This window comes from Lygodium microphyllum, chromosome 9, assembly GCF_053477565.2.
Source record: "Lygodium microphyllum isolate KBCC chromosome 9, Lygodium_microphyllum_v1.1.10, whole genome shotgun sequence".
NCBI classification, from domain to species: Eukaryota; Viridiplantae; Streptophyta; class Polypodiopsida; order Schizaeales; family Lygodiaceae; genus Lygodium; species Lygodium microphyllum.
In genome coordinates this window covers 143,394,823-143,415,052 of record NC_141143.1, presented here as the reverse complement: position 1 = coordinate 143,415,052, position 20,230 = coordinate 143,394,823, and the positions used below count along the sequence as shown (strand labels likewise).

Below are 20,230 nucleotides of genomic sequence, written 5' to 3'. Positions count from 1 at the left end.
TATGCCTGATTTGGCAACCCTTGGATCTCCTTTTTCCATGTTGACCTTCTTAGAGGCCTTTGGCTAATCCCAGCTCTCGGAGTTTTGATGATTGGAAGAATCAATAGTTTAAGATTTTTCAACCTTTGGTTTTTCTTTGATTCTAATAATGCTTTTTGTGGATTTCTTGCTCTTTGATCGAGCAAGTCTTCTCAAAATTTCCTAATTGGTGGTAGAGGTGGCATACATTGAGGAATGACGAGAACCTAATCTCACAAACAATTTCAAATTCTAGTCTTTATATCCAATAGTTACGATTGCTAGATATGCCTATCCCAGAGAATGCACACTTTGCATTCTCCCTTGGGATTGGAGAATAGAGGTACATAAAGAACTTTACGCAACAATGTTGCAATACTACAAACATCAACCTCAAATATGGCATGAAGTTTTGGGAACACCTCAATGCGACACTCAATAAGTAAGACATCCTCAACACAAAATAAAGCCGACCATAGCAAACACTATGCTAGATTCCCCTTATTTTGCACTAAGCAAGAGAGAATCCAATCCCTCTCGTATTGAGAATGAAGCAACACTTCGTAAGATCCTTTCCCAAAAGAGCAATGGGCTTAAAATATGCCCAGAAACCAAGGGCTAAACTCATCATCATTCAAGATTCTACTCCTAAACTAGAACAAGAGACCAACAATAAAAGAATTGTAGTACCTAACACATGGATTTGCTTGAGCCCACCAAGGTAAGTTTATATGTCACCCGCCAAGGCTTAGCCACTTCTGCTAGGTGAAAGCCTTTAGCCTTGGCATGTGATGCATAGCTTTCTACTTCCACGCTCCTTCTATCATCAAGATGTTTCAGCAAAGCCCTAGTGTCAAGAATCTGGTCCTCTCTTGCCCACTCACCTTGCATGCAAAGCAAAGTAGTCTCTTCAATACCATGTGCATGGTTCCCAAAATGTCATGCCTAAGTTACAATTCGAAGGTTTCAAAATTTCAAGTTCTAGTTTGTTTGTATGATTCTACATAGTTATTTTGTAAGTTTCTTCTCCATTTTCTTCTCTCCAGCTTTTTTATTGCACTACTTCCTACCACAACTTTTTGTACTCGACCATTTACCATAGATGAATAAGAAATTGTGAGTGGAGCACCAAAAAACACTAGCAACATTATCAATAAGAATTTAACCTAATTTATTACACACACACACACACTCTCTCTCTCTCTCTCTCTCTCTCTCTCTCTCTCTCTCTCTCGTACGCATGCATGCATGTGCAAGAGATTGAAATGAATAGAGAGCCTTCTCAATAATTTTATTACATCACATTCTGTGTGTGTGTGAGATACAAATTCATTAACACTGAATTGATCTCTCATCTATTCTTAGTTCCAATCGTATTCTCTTATTCTCACTCCTACATACAAAGAACTAGGAAAATGGCCAATGCTTTGAACTAGTTTTAGTGATAAGTAAGACACTTCACATTAAATACTTTTCAAAGGCTCACATTTTCTCTTTTCACTATTATGTCACCCTTCAAAAAAACTCATCTTTGTTTCTTAAATACAAACCTCTCTTCTTTGTGCCATATAGGCTTGGGACCATTCTAGTTGATTTGGGATCCCCGAACCAAAGCTCTAAATAATATATTAAATAGATTATTGCAAATGCCATATGTTATTCTACTTGAGCATTACCATTTCTCAACCAAATTTCATGCAAGATTCACATGTACGCATTAAAAACCTTTACTGAGTCATTATTGTGATTACTTTGTTTTTTGTCAATTGGTACTTATAACGACCTCAAATCATACTCGGAAAGATGCAATACCTCACATTGTATTTGGAAAGATAAGACAGCCACATCCCCACTACGCTAACGTAAGCCCTTAGAAATTCGACCTTGTTAAAAGGACGTGTGAAATTATAAATGGGGAAATCTTTTAAGTACGTATTTAACACTGGGAGGCAAAACACCACTCAACTCAATAGAAGAGCTTAGAGACAATCCCGCCACTAAAAGAGATCAATTTCATTATGCTGGGATCCCCAACTATCAGCATGCCCATATCCAGTCACTGACTACGCCACCCATTTATACATGTCTAATGAATTAGATGCTTTTATATCTTGCTGGAAACCTCATGTTTGGTCTGGTCCAAAACGTTTGCTGCATGTGTAGAAGGGGTTGTGGGGGCTTCATCAGAATCAGCTCCATACGTACCACAGGTATGCCTTACAGAAGCGGGAAAATCTTGACCTTGTGTCATACCAAATTTCTGTGCAAAAGCTTTCACTCCACTGCTCGTTTAAGCAGCAACTCTTCATCTGCCAGTGTCGGATTGTTTGTTGCATTGTAGTCCCTTCTGTAACTAACATATAAGGGAGTGTAGAACAGTGAGCATAAAGCAAATGGTACGGCCATCATTGTGAACAAGCCTCTCGAAAGCGCCAGAGCTTCAACTCGAGAGCCAGATTCCGGGATGACTCTGTCAACTCTATATCCAAAAACGTGTTCTGCCAGAAGGCCTACTGCTGGTGCAGCTAATGCAGAAAAGGACCCTTCAAAAGCTCGATCAAATGCATATATCATTGTTCTATGATTGGGATGCACTACATCAGCAAATATCGGATTGTTTGCACAAGCCTGACACCAACTTATTGTCAGCCCCATGCATACCAGAGTGACAGCAAATAAAAGCCATCTTTCGGATTCTTGAGGCAAACCAAGAAGCAATATTGAGGAGAAAGGAATGCCCATAAAGGAGCTGAATTGGGCAGCCATCACTCGTCCAAAGAAAGGATATTTCTTACTTGCTCTATCAGCAATCCAGCCTCCTAAAAATGATCCAAAGGCACAACCAATAACAAATAATCCCATAAGAGAGGCTGCTCCTTCATGCCCAAAACCTGTCATCGTGGATTAAACTTGACTGTCAAATTCAGAAGAATAACCAATTTGCACAAAATGTGATCAACTGTGATTGCTGGTGTATACAGAAAATTCTCTACATAGGAATACCGCAAACACATTATATGCTAAAGTTGGTCTTTATACAGTCATGTATGAACAAGATTAGTCTGACCCACATGCACACATTTCCCTCTCAAACCTGTATGATGGATGATGAGAATGAATTACAAAGATGGTTGGACCAGCAGAAGGAGATGGATGACTTAAGGCAACAGTTTAAGTTATTGGTTTTGTCGGAAAAGCTCCTAGGTGTACACATCAACCAAAGTTTTAGACTCTAGATAACTCTGAACAGGTAGAAAGGTCAGATTTTGTGACTTGGCCAACCTCAAACATTTTTTAACATGTGTTGACCTACCTCTTGACATTGTTAAGACCTTTTGGCTAATGAAAGCCACAATTTCTTTCAATCAATTATGTTTTTGCTTGGCAGGCACTCTCATCTCTCAAGTTTGCATGTCTGCAGCTGGCATTCAGACTAAAGCATTGCATGTAGCACCATCCCAAGGACCTCTACTGCTCTTGGGCGTACAATGTATAGTACAAGATATTGAATTCAGTTTTCAGCAACCTCTCCCTTTTGCATCTTGAGTTTGTTGCTCCAGCATTACATTTGGTACCAAAGCCTACAATAGCAATCCAAATCAGATACTAACATACTATCTAGAAACCAATATTTATTATCAAAGCCATGGAGCTCAAAAAATCAATGAATGAGAAGATCGGATCTTTTCTGTTCTTACCCCCAGGAACTGGTGGAGAAAGTGAACTCCAAGAGTGAGCAATGGAAGAAAAGAACACAGAGAGAAAAGAGAGCATGAGAGAAGAAGAAACCTAGATGAAGCTGGAGGAATAAGACTCTGATCTAAACACACTACAAGGCTGCAAACAGTCAACCCCTGCACGTGTGGATGTCGTATCAGTAAGGCCACTAGACTGATGGCAGAAAATGACGAAAATGCAGGCAATGATGATGAGACTGAGGTGAAAGTCTGTTAATGATCATTGAGGCATAGAAGTGACAGCCTGATAGAAGTGGCCCACCTCTACATGGCCTGACAGACATTCCAACAGGCCGCCCAAATAGAAATGATTCCGCCCAAACTGCCATGTGGCCAAGAGATGAAATGCATCCCTGAATCAGGCTGAGAACAGCAGTAAATGAAAACACCTAATGCATGCATAAATAGAAGGCATGTCAAATCTGCTCCATCTCCGTCAACTCTAATGGAGCTCACAATCATGAGATGACAGCAGAACCCATATTGCTAATACCGCCTCTCAGATCCCAAGAGAGTTGAACACCAAGGAGATGCATATGAAAGCATAGAAGGCAAGGGACAGTTCTTCATGAAGCTATCTGCTGCATAGTCCTTCACAGGCCAGTTAACCAGCTCCAGCTTGCTCTCCAACCATACACTTTGTGGTCTCTATTAGCCCTAGGGTTTGCACTCCCATTGCTATGGGTTCAACTTCGTAGATTCATAGCCACATGTAGTAGGGAAGGAGGAATGGGCCTGGGAATGCTAGGTAGGTAGCTCTGCATCTGAGCAGCCGATGGAATGTGTGGAGGCACACCATAAGTAGAGGATGGATAGCCCTATGTCTAAGTGGCCAATGGAATGTGTGGAGGCACACCGTATGCAAAGGATGGATACTCCCACGTCTAAGTTGCTGTAGAGGAGAGTGAGGGGGATACCCAACACTACCATCCCAAGAAAGATGTGTTCAATTGTGAGTGTGTAAGGTACAATGCATAAGGGTGACATGCCTGATAACAGAGTAACAGGGTGCAAAGTTAGATTTCACCTCTAGGTGGCTAACATGTGGAACTGAAAGAGAGAGGGACGGGAAGCGATTTGCGATTGATTAGCAACAACATGCTTGTAATGAAACAGAAGGTAATGTAGTATGTATGCTTGTAGACATATGTCAACCTCTAGAGCCTCCTCTATGGACATCAACATAGTTATGTTCTCCTTCATGACTTAGATTTGGATCATACACAGCACAAGGGATATCAGAGAAGCATTTTTCTTCATATGACTCAAAAGGATTATATGAACCTCACTCTGGCCCTAGCTCTGATAAAGACAAGTCGCCACAAAAAATGGTATGTCCTCCCTGAGCCAAAGGTAGCCAACCTCTCCAACTAATCCAGATTGATGTGCATTGCTATCTGCAATGAAGAGATTTGAAATAGTATAGTCATGCCAATTTTTTTACAAGTACTCTCTGATTCCACATCTATATCTGCTTTACACCTATGGAAGAAGAAGATGTGTTGTGACCATAGTGGCTCATCAAGGCCTCCAATGAAGGAGAAACCCAAGACAACATAGCTTCCCCATAGGAAGGTGTCTCAACCATTGTAAGTTAATTGCGTCACTCATGTATCTCACACAAACCAAGCCTTCATGATAGCATTAAGATATTCTTTTGAAGAGTAGTGGCTCTAATACCATGTGAAGATATGCTAGCGTTTGCATAAGAAAACATAGAATGTTACAATTACAACTAAAACACAATAACTAAACAAAAACGCAACACTGCAAAAGAAGCAGCTTGGATGAAACTGAATGAATGTTGAGTGTGACATCCACCAGATCCAAATCCTAGTGTTGCAACCGCCGATCCGAGCTAAGAGAAGTAGGCTAGCAGCAAAAACATAGCCTGCACGTGAGTGTTTTAGTGTGTGTCCTCCAAGCGCTCTCGAGCAGCAAGTGATTGATCAAGCGTGAAAACAGAGCTCTCCAAGTGGCTAAGAAGCAGGGCAGCAGCAAGGAACACAAGCTATCAAGAGCTTCAACAATCAAGAAGTTTGCTCAACCAATTGTAGATAGTCGCCAGCAGGCCAACAAAGGCTAGAATCAACAAAAAGCAAATGCTGAAGGGTCAAGGACCAATGTACAAGCAGTCATCAAGCAGCAAGGCTGCAAAACACAGCAACGGCAACAAACTCTAAATGGGCAAGCAACAACTAAGAATGATGATGTGCAATGGTAGTAGCAGGTGATGAACCTAGCAACCACTATCATGAGGACATGCATTTTTGAAACCTCACTTAACATGTGGATTAATTTTTAATCACATGGTTAAGTAAATGTTGCCCATATGAGGTGTAATTGGGGTTAGAGTAAACTTACGAGCCCGAGACCCGAGGAAATCACGGGATGTCAAAGACAAAAGTTCCTATAAGTTATGCCGCACAAGTACTTGACGGTATCTAGTGCCAATTGTTGGCCTGGGTCATTCATTTGGACATAAGTATCAATCAATGACACTAAAGAAGTGATGTTTAATGGTACCTAATGCCAATTTGATGGTCCAAGATGACACAAAGACAATCAGGAATGAAAGTTGCCAAGCCAATTTAATTATTGGTCCATCGAATTATTTTTCTACACACCAAAATAATTATCACATTACTTATCACTATTTAAAGACTCAAAATTAGTATTTAATTATGGATAATGCTGAAAAAACCATTTGGCAAGGCTGCCACTTGTCAAAAATGCCCATGCAAGACTAAAAAACGTCTTCAAAGGCTAGAGAGAGGCATTTTAGTGTATTCAGCCTGCAAGAGAGGGAGGACATATCGTTGGTCTAATCTATAACCATTGGAAGATTTTCTGAGGCATCCAAGGGCAGGAGAAGACTAATCAACAGTAGGTGACAGCATCTACAGGCTGTTGAGACAGAGCAACAGTAGTAAATGACTGATTTTCTTCAATTCTTTACATCTACAAGCTGTTGAGATGGGGCAGCAACAATAAATGATTGGTTTTTTTCAGTTCTTTGTGAAGAAAGTCTGAATTTTCTCTCTCCTCAGCGTTCTCTCTCATCTCCCAACCTTTCTACAACCTTACTCCAAAAATTATAGCGTTAAGATCACTAGAGGCTGAGAAATTTCAGATTTCTCTATTGTAAACCCTAATGTGTAGTAGAAATTAGGGTTTAGTAGCAACCTTGAAAACATGCCAGAAATTGACAGCTCCAAGTCTTGGATTCAACATGGTTGAAGTTGTTTTCAATCAAATTCAAAAAGAGACACCAGCAAATCAATGAATTTGGGACATTTTCCATCTCCATCAAAGCGAGTGAAGACCAATTGACTACCCAATCAAGGGGCAAATCAGATTGAAGACTTGTTCTTCATTCTAGACAACAAGGGGAGTTGGAATACTGAAAGAGATTGGGAGAATCCCATTGTACATCAACTTCTTATTCAATTAAGTTAAAGAAATACTAAAAGGGGCGCCAATTTTGGAGCCAGCAAGGTATCCATTGTCCAAGATTATAAGTTAATTTGCATTACTCAGTTTTGTAATAAACGTTATTGCTGTAACTAAGTTGTAATCAAGGAATTACCACCCATCCACGGAAGGAAGGTTGGTTACATGGTTTCATTGCCAAGATACCACTCAATCCCTTGATTTGATGGGCCCGAGGCACCTCATTACAAGCCAAAGCTTTGTGCTAGTGCTAATTTCTACTCTCAGATGAGAAATTACAACAATATGTCTTCATACAGTGAGATGGACTCAAGCAGTGATGATACCTCTCAATGTAAACATTTAAATGGAAATGAAAAAAATGCAATGCCTGACCTTGGATAAGACTCAAACCATGGACAACAAGCTGAAAATGTTGCTATTGGACAAAATACACGGCCTTTAGGGCATAAGAGGCTGATGACCAACTAAGTGAAAGAAAAAGACGTCTTCTACACCATCAAGACAGCAAGGTGCACCAAAGATAATGCCAAACCCTTCATTTGAAGCTCCCAAAGATACTAATGAAACAAAACAGTTAGTATCTGCAAGGCAAGAAATGCAAATGCAAAGACCATCACGGAAGTACCAATCCAATGGATTTTGGATAGCAAGGCATGCATGCTATGGTGGGGCAACCAGGATATTTTGGTGAAAACATAATTTCTCATGCTATGGTTGGACAAGGACCGCATACGGGAATGTATGGCAAAAATCCCTATGGTATGCAACAACCAATGCATGGTATGCAAGGCCCAATGTATTCAAGTATAGCTAGAAATATGCAAAACCCTATTTATGACAGCATTGGCTTGATGCATGGGACACAAAGTAGCATGTTTAATACTGCATTTGAACCCCCGAATACTCATGGTGCTCAAGGGTTGAATGTTGGTCATACAAGTGCTCTATTTGGCATTGGTTTTTATGTAAATTCAACAAATGCACCCTTTTTGCAGCAGCCAATGTATGACAACTTGACATCTAAAGAGGCAACGAAAGACTATAATGAGGATGGAAAAGCAATGAACTTTGAGTCCTTTAGTGGTGTACAAGATAGGCTAAAAGCTTTGAATTTCATTCAGTAGTTTGATACTGCCTATTCAAGGAGGAACTTCAAGGATACCTTTTTGGGGATATTTTATTACCACCCACCGTGCAAGCAATTGATCATTCACAATGCATAGCAACTGTTACCAAACCAATTTCTCTGAATATTGATTTAATAATTGAAAAGGGTTACGGATATCAAAAAAATAACTCTGAGGGATATAAGAGTGGGGAATTTCCCATTGATGCCATATTTACGCATGCCTAAAATGCAAATCATAGTATACATCCATTTGAAAGTCCTAAAGAAATTGGGGAAATATCATTCATTGAAACATGGACCAGTGATAGTATGACCCCAAGTGAAGCACTTTATGAGTGCTTCCAAAAATCTCATAGATTTATTTGATCCCTTTCTGCAAATGAAACGAAATGCTTATTGTTTTAAAAGCAATGATATTATTTTCAGATACACAAGACCGTCTTCTTCTCATTGAAACGACATGGATAAATCAGTTAGGAAAGCTACATCAAAGAATACATTCATTGATCAATTACAATTACCTACTAGAGTCTACCACTGTCTCAAAAGAAGATTCGAAAGGCAACTTTCTTGAAAGGGAATGCATTACAATAGTCCACTCTGTTGATACAAGGTAGAGCACCGTCAACGTGGATACAATTCAAGTAAATGTTTGCATCAAATTGGTTAACAAGTACCTTTGAGGTGGACATCATGACAACTTGGAATAAGCTCGATGCTAAGGAATGTAAAATTTTGAAGCAATATAATCAGAAGTTTTGGGATGCATTGCTGTCTATTACTTCTTATCGCCTTGTACTCCTTCATGAGCAACTGGAAAAATATGTTTGTGAGCTGCCTAAAAGAATTAGGGATTTTTACATTAAATCCACCGTGTCTAACATGTCTCAACTCATAGAGACTACTGCTATAGCCAATGCTTTGCTACATGGGAAGGATTTGGACTTCCTAGAGAGAGGAGAAAAGCTAAATAAAAAGTTGTTTAAGGTTATCAGGTTATTGAGTGGAAAGATGGATCTTTTACATGGGATATTGTCAACGCATTCTTACGAGTAGTCCCTTCGAGTTTAGTAAGGGAGGAGGAATTGTACCTATTATACATCCTCTCTCTCCACTCCACTTTGATTATCATGAGTACGAGTGAGTTAATCAGTGTGGTGTGGCCTATCAATGAAGACTGGGTCTACACTTTGTATTTTAACTAAGCTTCTAGAGGACCCGCTAAGCATGCAAATGTTGGTGTGGTCATTAAAGATCCTTGGCATAGAGTTAATATGAAAATTGGAGCATTTCTTGACAATACTTTTACGAATACCATGGTGGAATATAAGGCCTTAATCGTGGGATTGAATGCAAAAAGATCAGAAAATCGGCCTGAAAAGAGACCAAAAGAGCAAGAAAAAAGTGGCTTGAAAACATTGGCACAACGTAGGAAATTGATGGCTACAAATAAATGGTTTATTTGCGAATAGGAGAGTCACATTGCAAGGGACTATCCCAATAGGCAGCATGCTAGAAAATTAAAAAATCGGGGAGATTCAAAAGAAAAGAAGGCCAATACATCAATGGGATTGATGCCCAATGTTGTTAGTGATCAGCTCAATGATAATGCTACTAAGTTATGTAGAGTATGGAGCAAAATTAGTAATCAGCATGCAATGATTTTCTTTCATAATGGTCCACGAGCCAACTTCATCTCTATTGACATGGCAGCTCGTCTAAGCATTAGAGAGAATGAGATAGGACCCATGGGAAAAGTTGGAAGCGCATGTAAAGGCCATGCAGAGCCCATCACACCGCTCATTGGAAAGCTTTGGTTGCATATACAAGGATATGTAGACAGCTAAGAGTTCTTCATTGCTCCACTTGAGGATTATGATGTATTGCTTTGTATACCATGGTATCACTATATACATGCAGTGATTGATTCTCATGCAAAAAAGATCACTATTCAGCATAAGGGAAAGGTACTCACACTTGATGTAAAATTGAAAGGTGAATATGTCCTTGTTATATTTGCAGCTACTATTTCTAAAGTAATGAAAAATCATCTTTCAACATACTTGGTTTTTACTAAGGATCAAGATGATAGTGACAATGTTGGAAACATGTCTAAGTTAGAGAAGGATCTCATGTCATTTCTAAAAATGTATGTTGATTGCTTCTCTCAGTCACTTCCAGAGCAGCTACCTCCTAACAGGCCAGAAGATCAAGGCATAGATCTTATCCTTGGAAGTAGCCCACCTAATAAGCCACTCTATGGAGTCAGTGAAGCCCAACAAGAGGAGATTATGGGTCAGGTGAATGAGCTATTAGAAAAATGGCTGATTCAACTAAGCTTATCTCCTTTTTATTCTCCACTGCTTTTAATGCAAAAAAAGAATAGTTCATAGCTCATATGTATTGATTATCATACTCTGAACAAGATCACGATAAAAAATTTCTTTCTGATTCCTCAGATTGATGATATTATGGATAGATTGCAAGGGACAACCATATAGATTTGAAAAGTGTATATCATCAAATACGCATTAGACTAGAAGATATACCTAACACAACTTCAATGACATCTTTTGGATTGTATAAGTTTCTTGTTATGCCTCTTGGACTTACAAATACTCTTGCCACTTTTAATTGGATCATGCATTGCATTTTCAAGCCACATAGAGGATTCATGGGCACTTTCTTTGATGACATGATTATCTATTTAAAGAACGAGGTAGAGCATAAAAGACACTTGGACATTGTGTTCAATGAATTGTGTGAGAATAGACTGGTTATCAATGGCAAGAAAAGTGAAATTTTTTTACATGAAATCCATTTTTTGAGGCATATTGTATCGGCTGATGATATTCGCAAGGACCTTGCAAAGGTTGAGACAATATAATCATGGCCACCTTTGAGAAATATACATGAGATCCGTAGCTTCTTGGGTTTATGTTCTTACTACAGAAAGTATGTACATGGGTTTATTGAAACTGCGTCTCCATTGCATACCTTGCAAAAGAAGGATGTGCCATTTAGATGGACAGCAATGGAAATTTCAGCATTTGAAAAGTTAAAGGAAATAATAACTTTAAATCTTGTGCTTGTATTACTTGATCTAAGAAAGTTATTTGTAGTTTAGTATGATGCATATGGTAATAGCTTTGGGGCTGTTCTTAGGCAGGACGACCGAGTTGTGGCTTATGAGAGCCGAATTCTCCACAATGCAGAAAAGAATTTGTTGGTCTATGAGAAAGAACTCTTGATTGTAATTCATGTACTATATACGCAAAAACATTATTTATTGGGGGCTGATTTTACAGTGTAGATAAACCATCAAACTTTGAGGTACTTTCTAATGCAGACAAAGTTATTAGAGAAGCATATGAGATGAACAAATTTTCTCTCTATGTTTCACTTTTAGATTGTACATATTGATGGTAAAAAGAACGATGTGGCTAATGCATTGTCATGTAAGCCACAAATTTCAACCATCAGCATGGTTTACCACACTCAATTGGATGCCGTGAAAAAGCAATATGTTGTTGATTCAAACTTTGCAAATGTTTATGATCAGCTTTGCAATGGCCAAAGGTATAAACACTTTGTGCTAAGAGATAGATTTCTGATTATGCATGGATGATTGTGTGTCACAAAGCAGTTAAGGCCCAGACTTATCACTGAAAGTCATACTTCTCCATATGTAGGACACAAAGGTATTGATGCCACGGTCAAGGCAATGGAGTGTTTCTTTCAAAGGTTTACCTCTAGGCCTTAACTGCTTTGTGATACACAATCGTCCATGCATCATCAAAAATCCATCTCTTAGCACAAAGTATTCATACCTTTGACCATTGCAAAGCTGATCATAAACATTAGCAAAGTTTGAATCAGCAACGCCTTGCTCTTTCACGGCATCCAATTAATGTGGTAAACCATGCTGACGGCTGAAATTTGTGGCTCACGTGACAGTGTATTAGCCACATCAATCTTTTTACCATCAATATCTACAATCTAAAAGTGAAACATAGAGAGAAAATTTGTCCGTCTCATATGCTTCTGTAACAACTTTGTCTGCATCGGAAAGTACCTCAAAGTTTGACGGTTTGTATACACTGTAAATCAGCCCCAACAAATAATGTTTCCACGTATATAGTGTATGAATTACAATCAAGAGCTCTTTCTCATAGACCAACAAATTCTTTTCTGCACCATGGAGAATTTGGCTCTCATAAGCCACAACTCGGCCGTCCTGCATAAGAACAAGCCCAATGCTATGACCACATGAATCACACTAAACTACAAATAACTTTCTTAGATCAGGTAACACAAGCACAATATCTAAAGTTATTATTTTCTTTAACTTTTCAAATGTTGAAATTTCCATTGTTGCCCATCTAAATGGCACATCCTTCTTCTGCAAGGCATACAATGGAGATGCAATTTCAGCAAACCTGTGTACATACTTCATGTAGTAAGAACATAAATCCAAGAAGCTACGGATCTCATGCACATTCCTCAAAGGCGGCCATGATTGTATTGCCTCAACCTTTGCAAGATTCTTGCGAATACCATCAGCCGATACAATATGCCTCAAAAAATGGATTTCATGCAAAAAATTTAACTTTTCTTGTCATTGATAACCAGTCTATGCTCACATAGTTCATTGAACACAATGTCCAAGTGTCTTCTATACTCTGTCTCGTTCTTTAAATAGACAATCATGTCATCAAAGAAAGTGCCGACGAATCCTCTATGTGGCCTAAAGATGCAATGCATCATCCAATTAAAAGTGGCAAGAGCATTCATAAGTCCAAAAGGCATAACAAGAAACTCATAATTAACAGTTAAGGCCCAGAGTTATCACTGAAAGTCATGCTTCTCTGCATGCAGGACACAGAGATATTGATGCCACGCTAAGATAGTAGAGCATTTCTTTTATTGGCCAGTTTTGAGACATAATATAGAAGAATTGGTTAAGACACGCATCGTATGCCAAAAGGTAAAATTTGATAAGCAAAAGATTCTGGGTTTGTTGCAACCCTTACCTATTCTAGATAGGCCTTAGCAGAGTATTGCAATAGACTTTATTTTTTAGCTTCCTAGGATACCCACAAGGAATGATGGGATATGGACTACCGATGACCTATTTATTTTGAAAGGGATTATTTGAGAATATGGGTACACGCTGAAATTCGCATCATCCTTCCATCCGCAGAAAGATGGTTAGTCTGAGGAAGCAAATTCCATAGTGTTAGATCTTTTGAGGTGCTATGTTTTAAACCACAAGACACAGTGGGAGCAATATTTGCCCTTGGTTGAGTTTGCTTACAGCAACACAATGCATAGTTCTACGGACAAAGCGCCATTTTGAGGTGGTTGAGAATAGCAAGAAAATACCACCTATTCTGCAAACTAAGGTTAAGATCTTTGAGGCTAATTGTTATATGGAAAACTTGGATGTAGCCTATGCAAAGATAAAATATGCACTTCAGAGATCACAAGAAAAGCAAAAGAGGGCAGTTGATTGCCACAAGCGTGCTTTGCAATTTGCAAAGGGTGATTATGTATTGTTGCGCTTTGAAAAGGCAAGGCTGAAAAAGACGAAAAAAAGAGAAAGATTATATCCAAAGGTGAGTATAAGATACTATGAGCCCTTCCAAATGTTGAAGAATATCAATGATATGGCATATTGGCTGAAATTACCTCCACATTGACGGATACACAATGTCTTTCGTGTCAGTTTGTTGAGGCCTTTTCATGGTGATGTGCAAAAGAATGTCTGCTGAAATTCGACTTGAGGTTGAGGAGCCAGATGAGATTTTGGTATTCGAGCTGATTTTGGCACATAAGGAGAGGTCAAAGATAAAGTTTTCAAAAGATACTTTGTGAAATTTCAAAATTATTCACCAATGGATACCAAATGGATGAAAGAGGATGACTTCGCAGACCATTCTTAGTTGTTGCAACTTTATCTAGACGTCTTTCAATTAGAGCCGTCCAACTTAAGTTTGGACTCCATCAAGTTCAACAAAGCAAGGGTCCGAAGTATTGTCCGATGCTCAAGGGAAAGGTAGCACTTCCACTCCTCCAATTATGGACAGCTCTCGTATGTAGTGGATCTCAAATGTATTCAGCATGGATCCAAGGTACTGTGCTGATAGTGTTTGCCATTATTCAGGAATGAAAGTTGCCTAGCCAATTTAATTATTGGCTAGTCTGATTATTTTTCTGGGCATCGAAATAATTATTAGATTAATTGCCAGTATTTAAAGACTAAAAATTAGTATTTAATTATGGATAATGCTGGAAATTCTATAGCCATTGGAGGACCTTCTAAGGCAACCAAGGGCAGAAGAAGATCAATCAACAACAAGTGACTGCATCTGCAAGCTGTTGACAGAGTAGCAGTAGTAAATGACTAATTTTCTTCAATTCTTTGTATCTACAAGCTGTTGAGACGAGGCAATGTTAATAAATGACTGATTCTCTTCAATTCTTCGCAAAGAAAGTCTGAACTTTCTCTCTCCTCAGCATTCTCTCTCATCTCCCAACCTTTCTACAACCTTACTCTGAAGATTATAGCATTGAGATCACTAGCGGCTGAGAATATTCAGATTTCTCTCCTGTAAACCCTAATCTGTAACAGAAATTAGGATTTAGCAATAACCTCAAGAAGCGTGTCAAAAATTAAAAGTTGTTTTCAATCAAATTCAAGTGAAGAGTCGAGCAAACCAATGAATTTGGGGTATTTTCCATCTCCATCAAAGTGGATGAAGGCCAATTGACTACTCGAATCAAGGCGCATATCAAATTGAAGACTCGCTAGTCATTTTGGACAGCAAGGGGAGTTGGAATACTGAAAGGGATTGGGAGAATCCTATTGTACATCAACTTCTTCTTCAATTAACTTCAAGAAATACCGAAAGGGGAGCCAATTTTGAGGCCAACAAGGTGTCCATTGTCCAAGATGGTAAGTTAATTTACATTTCTCAGTTTTGTAATAAATGCTACTACTCTAACTAGGTTGTAATTGGGAAATTACCGCCCATACACGAAAGGAAGGCTAGTCACAGCCACAAGGTGGGATAGACTACATGAGGCAAGCTAACCTACATGATTGGGAGATGCAAGCGACTAAGGACACCATCAATTTATAGATAAGAAACCAACCAATCTTTGGAAGTTTCATTACAAGATAGAAAAACTCTTCTTAGCATTGAAGTTTGAGTTTTGGGGCTTTTTAAATGGGCTAATTAAGGTTTAATATGTAATTTTCCACTTTTATCTTAGCACATTCAACATAGGAGAACCTAAGTGCTAATCCGCAAAAACAAACAACACATTACGACATGATGGCCTGAGCTGCCTCTTGTTGCACTATTGTTGCCACCACCATCTTTCTCCTGCCACACTGCTACAACCTTCCATCTTCCTCCCTCCCCTCGCCCCCCCCTCTTCCCCACTACTACCAACGCCTCCTGGCTACATTGCAGTCTTTCCCCCTCCCCCCCTTCTGCCTCATCCTACATTGGTCTTCCAGTATTATGCACAACACTTGCCACCCCTTTCACACAAGCATCATCTCTCTATTGTATCACCACTCTTCACCAATGTTGTCCATCACCCACCACCTCCCTACTATACCCCCTACTACCTGGCCTACTTGCACATAGCTCAAGCACACCCATCCTACACAAACAAGCTGTGATGCTCGCTGCCCCCCCCCCCTTTAAAAAAAAAATCGTCTCTCTTTTCCTCATCGCCATAGTTGTCAAGTATGAAAGATATGATATGATATGGTACAATCAAATACAGTACTAAATGGTACAGTATATAAGGTACGGTACAATATTAGTATAGGAAAAAATTTAACTTGATTTTTAAAAAAGCTATAAATCATTAAATGATAAAACACATGTTTAAAGTAAAAATAGCCATGTCATCACAAAATAAGATGAATATATGAGGGTGGCCCTCCCAATCACATGCGCTAGTCTAGTATATACATGAATGATGGATCATAGTGGATACAATGATAGTAGATACAAAAAAGAGAAAGGCCTATGATGAGGCATCACTATTATCATCAAAATCATCCAAGTACTCATCAAGAGAGTCTGAAGATGGCTCCTTAGCATCAGATGATGAGACACTCTCACACTCATCCTCATTGATGAGATTACCATCATCATCAAATGATGGCTCTCTAAGCACTAGCTATGTGTGATGGTGGTTTTTTTTTTCTTTTTGGAATGGAGATGGCCGAGGGGGGACGGTGTGGACCACTCTCTTCACCCACTTGAATTTCCCAATGTCCTCAATAAGCACATCCAAACAATGACTTACATATGGAGTCCACACAATCGTCAAAAACTCAGCCTCAAGCAAACCATCCATGCGTCGAAAATTCGATACATTGTCGATAATAACTTGCATCACATTCAAGTAGCCCATCTACAAACACAAATTACAATACTTAAAGAGAAAAAGAATGTTGAAGCCTCAAAAGATTCAAGAATCAAGAGAGAAAGAGGCTTAGGGGAAAGAGAGACAAAGATAGAGGTTTTACAAATCACAAATCAATGATCATGATCATTAAATTATAATTTATAATACAAAACTCAAATTATGAAAGAAACAAATTTTAAAAGACAATATACACCTCAATGATAGCTTATCAAATGTGGTGATAGATGATGCATCCATCATTTTTCTCCCCCACTTGCCAATGTCTACAACCTGCAAAAAGTAAGTGCCGAGTGAACATGAGACAAGTATGTTGATGATGCCCCATTTCTTACAATTACTCCATTCATCAATGAGAATGGAGTAACCACATTTTGTCCATGTGACCTGAATAAGATCAAGGGCTCTATCAATCCTCTCCTTCTCTTCATGAATCTTATTCGTCGTCCTCATGTCATTATATGTGACACTGGTTTATCCTTCACATGGACCCACATTGGCAATGGCTTTTACCACCTTCTTCCATTGCTCTTACTTTAGGATATTGAATGCAAGATTACACTCAATCACCGTGCGTGCAATTTCAATGCTTGCAAGTCATTGCCTTTCTTTAAGAAAGGCAACCAATCCACACATATGACCAAGAGCTTGAGAGAGAGAAGATTACCTCTCTAATGCCACATGAACCTCCACTCTTTGTCTTTTGCTAGAGCTAAATATGGATGTAGAACTCCCACTACCAATGTTGGAGACCTCACCCGCATGGGTTGAAGATATGCACACATTTAATGCTTCCTTGTTAGTAGGAATAGGTATATTGATACCAATACCCCACTTCCTCCTCTAGTGGACTCCCCTCTCATGTTGGCGAGAATCTCATCCATGGTGTTTTGAGGGGATTTCCTTGCATGGAGAAACATGGCCCCCCAATCTTGGAAACATGTTGGAGAAGTTGGGTCACACCCCTTGTCTAGTGCTTCCCGTAATACTTACGCATCCAATAGTGGAAGTTGGACTTCTTTATGTCTCTCTCCACATGGATGGCGTGCAAATTGAAGGCATCGTGCTTCTCACAAGTCATGATGCTAATGGAGAGAGAGATTGAGAGAGAGAGGCTCGAGGGATAGTGAGAGGCTTGAGTCTTAAGAAGGAGAGGGAGAGTGAAAGGCTTGAAAGTTAAAGAGAGAGGGGTGGGACAGGCTTGAAAGTTGAAAGAAGAGCATCCAAGGCTAAAGCAATGGAACCAAGGGGGTTGGGGTGGCAATGGGCATCCAATGATTCAAGCGGCAAGTGACAAGGACTCTAAAGTGCCACACATGTAAAAATGGGCCAAAAACACACTGGAGACAACTTTCACTGAATGCAGGATCGTGCCCAAACACGATGGACAAAATGTGCATGTATTCTCATACGAAATCGTATAAATTTATACCGTATGGTACCGTATAGCTATCCATTCAACATACCGAAGCAGCTATGCTCCTCACTCACCCACCTACCATCATCAACCCAACTCCAACTCCTCCTCCACTTGTCCCCCTCCCCCTACCCACCAACAACTTCATACCCCACTCTTCTTTTCCAACCAAAACAAGTTTTACTAAGTGCCCCCTCTCTTTGCGGCTACTTTCATCCCTGGACAACATGCAAAGAAGGGCCTCCGCAAAGATGCATAGTGGAAACCTTTGGTCCAACACTGGAGCACTCTACAAGTGCCCCCTAATCAAATGCCTTGCATGTCATTCTCATTGAGGCACAACTCTAATCTATCTACACCATGATGATGTTAAGCCAAAAATTATGCATTACACATTAAATTGTCATTAGCTCTTTAAACCAGCCCCAAAACGCACTGATTACCAAAGTTTCTATGTCCCATAAGCCAAAAACCTAATTTTGGAAGGATCCACATCTATGAATAGGAGGCTATCTAACCACCTTGTTCATCCTTTCTTTTGCAAATTCAGCCATCAGCCCTCTCCATCCAGTGGCTGTCAAGTCCACATGACTACAGCAATGGCTTCTCCAGCTCCTAGCGCCCTGTCCACAGCTGCCAGTTGCTGCCTCCATCTGCTGGTGACCTGTTCTAGAGCCTCTAGACTGCTGTGTTTGCTTTGGAGCAGGCTGCCTTGCTGTCCAGACTCATCCTGGCCTGTTTTCAGGCTGCGTTTGCAGTAGTGCAGGCCTAGACTGCATCAAATATACCTTCAACTGTTTCCCAGCCCTCTATTACTGCATGTGACCAGCTGTGCACTCCTTCACATAGTACATTGCTGCATTTACCAATTCCAAACCTCCAAACTACTGTGTTTTGATGCCCAACCTGCTGCCCTTCTATTTTCAGCATCATATCAGCTCCAACTAGTGGTTACAGCCCTCAGGATTCATCTCCGGTGGACGTCACTCTCCAACTGCTCCCTCAATCAGCTGACATGAGAGTCATCAATTCTTGGACAGCTCTACCAATGAGCATCTTGTACACTCTTTCATTCATTTATAGCATTCATTCACTTAAGAGTTACCTTTCTTCTATATTTGCGCTTTGTGTTGTGTTTTGCATTTTTGCATTTTTGTCTAAGTTATTGTCTTTTAGTCATGCTTGTATATTATGTGTTTTCTTTACGCAAAACCAAGCATATCTTCATATGGTATCAAAGCCAATGCTCTTCTAAAGAGTATCTACCGCCTATGGTGGAGGCTTGGTTTGAACAAGATACACAGGCCACACATAACCAATTCACGATGTCTAAGACTCCTTCCTCTTGGGATCCCATAGTGTCTTTTCAAGTTTCTCCATCATTGGAGGCCTTGAGGAGACATTATGGGCTGAACGAGGAGGACAACATATCATCACTTTATTCTTCTTGGCCAGACATAGGGCTGATAATGGAAGCAAAGTTCAATGAATTCCTGCATATCAAATATTCCCATCACTCTCAAGACACTCCTCGGAACGTTGCACATCAACAAGGATCAGTTAGTGAGATTGGCCACCTCTCCACTCAAAGAGGATATACTGCATTTGGAACAATGGGCAACCCATCTTCACCACACCCACTCCGGTCTCGAATTCATATAGCCCTTCTGAGTCATATGGAACAAAACCCTTCCCTGTTTTTTCTTCTACTGTGCAGGATCCGAATTTATGAAATGTTTGATCATGTTAACTTCGATAGAGGAGGCTCTAGACATAGATATACATCCATAGATATACCTGATATTGTACCCTCTTTCATTTGAGCATGGAGTCGGTATTGTTGATTCATAATTCCCTCCCATCCCACTCTCTTCTGTGGATTCTCTTTCATTTGCTTTCAATAGCTTATGATTACATTCCACATCTACATCTAGCACGATAAGATTAGAATCCTTTGTTTTTGTTCCTAGCACTTTTTCTTTTTCCGAACCACATGTTAGCTACCCACAGGTGACTACC

The 20,230-nt window shown here is 39.7% G+C and overlaps 1 protein-coding gene across 1 annotated transcript in view; it reads right to left on the bottom strand.

Annotated features, from left to right (window-relative positions):
* Positions 1-1,997: 1,997 nt before the first annotated feature.
* LOC148031669 (Major facilitator superfamily protein) overlaps positions 1,998-20,230 on the bottom strand; it is an 88,372-nt gene continuing 70,139 nt past the window's right edge. The window contains exon 4 of the mRNA XM_087685249.1: positions 1,998-2,909. Coding sequence (XP_087541375.1) covers positions 2,293-2,909 — 617 coding nt within the window. The 3' untranslated portion in view covers positions 1,998-2,292. The remainder of the gene's footprint in view (positions 2,910-20,230) is intronic.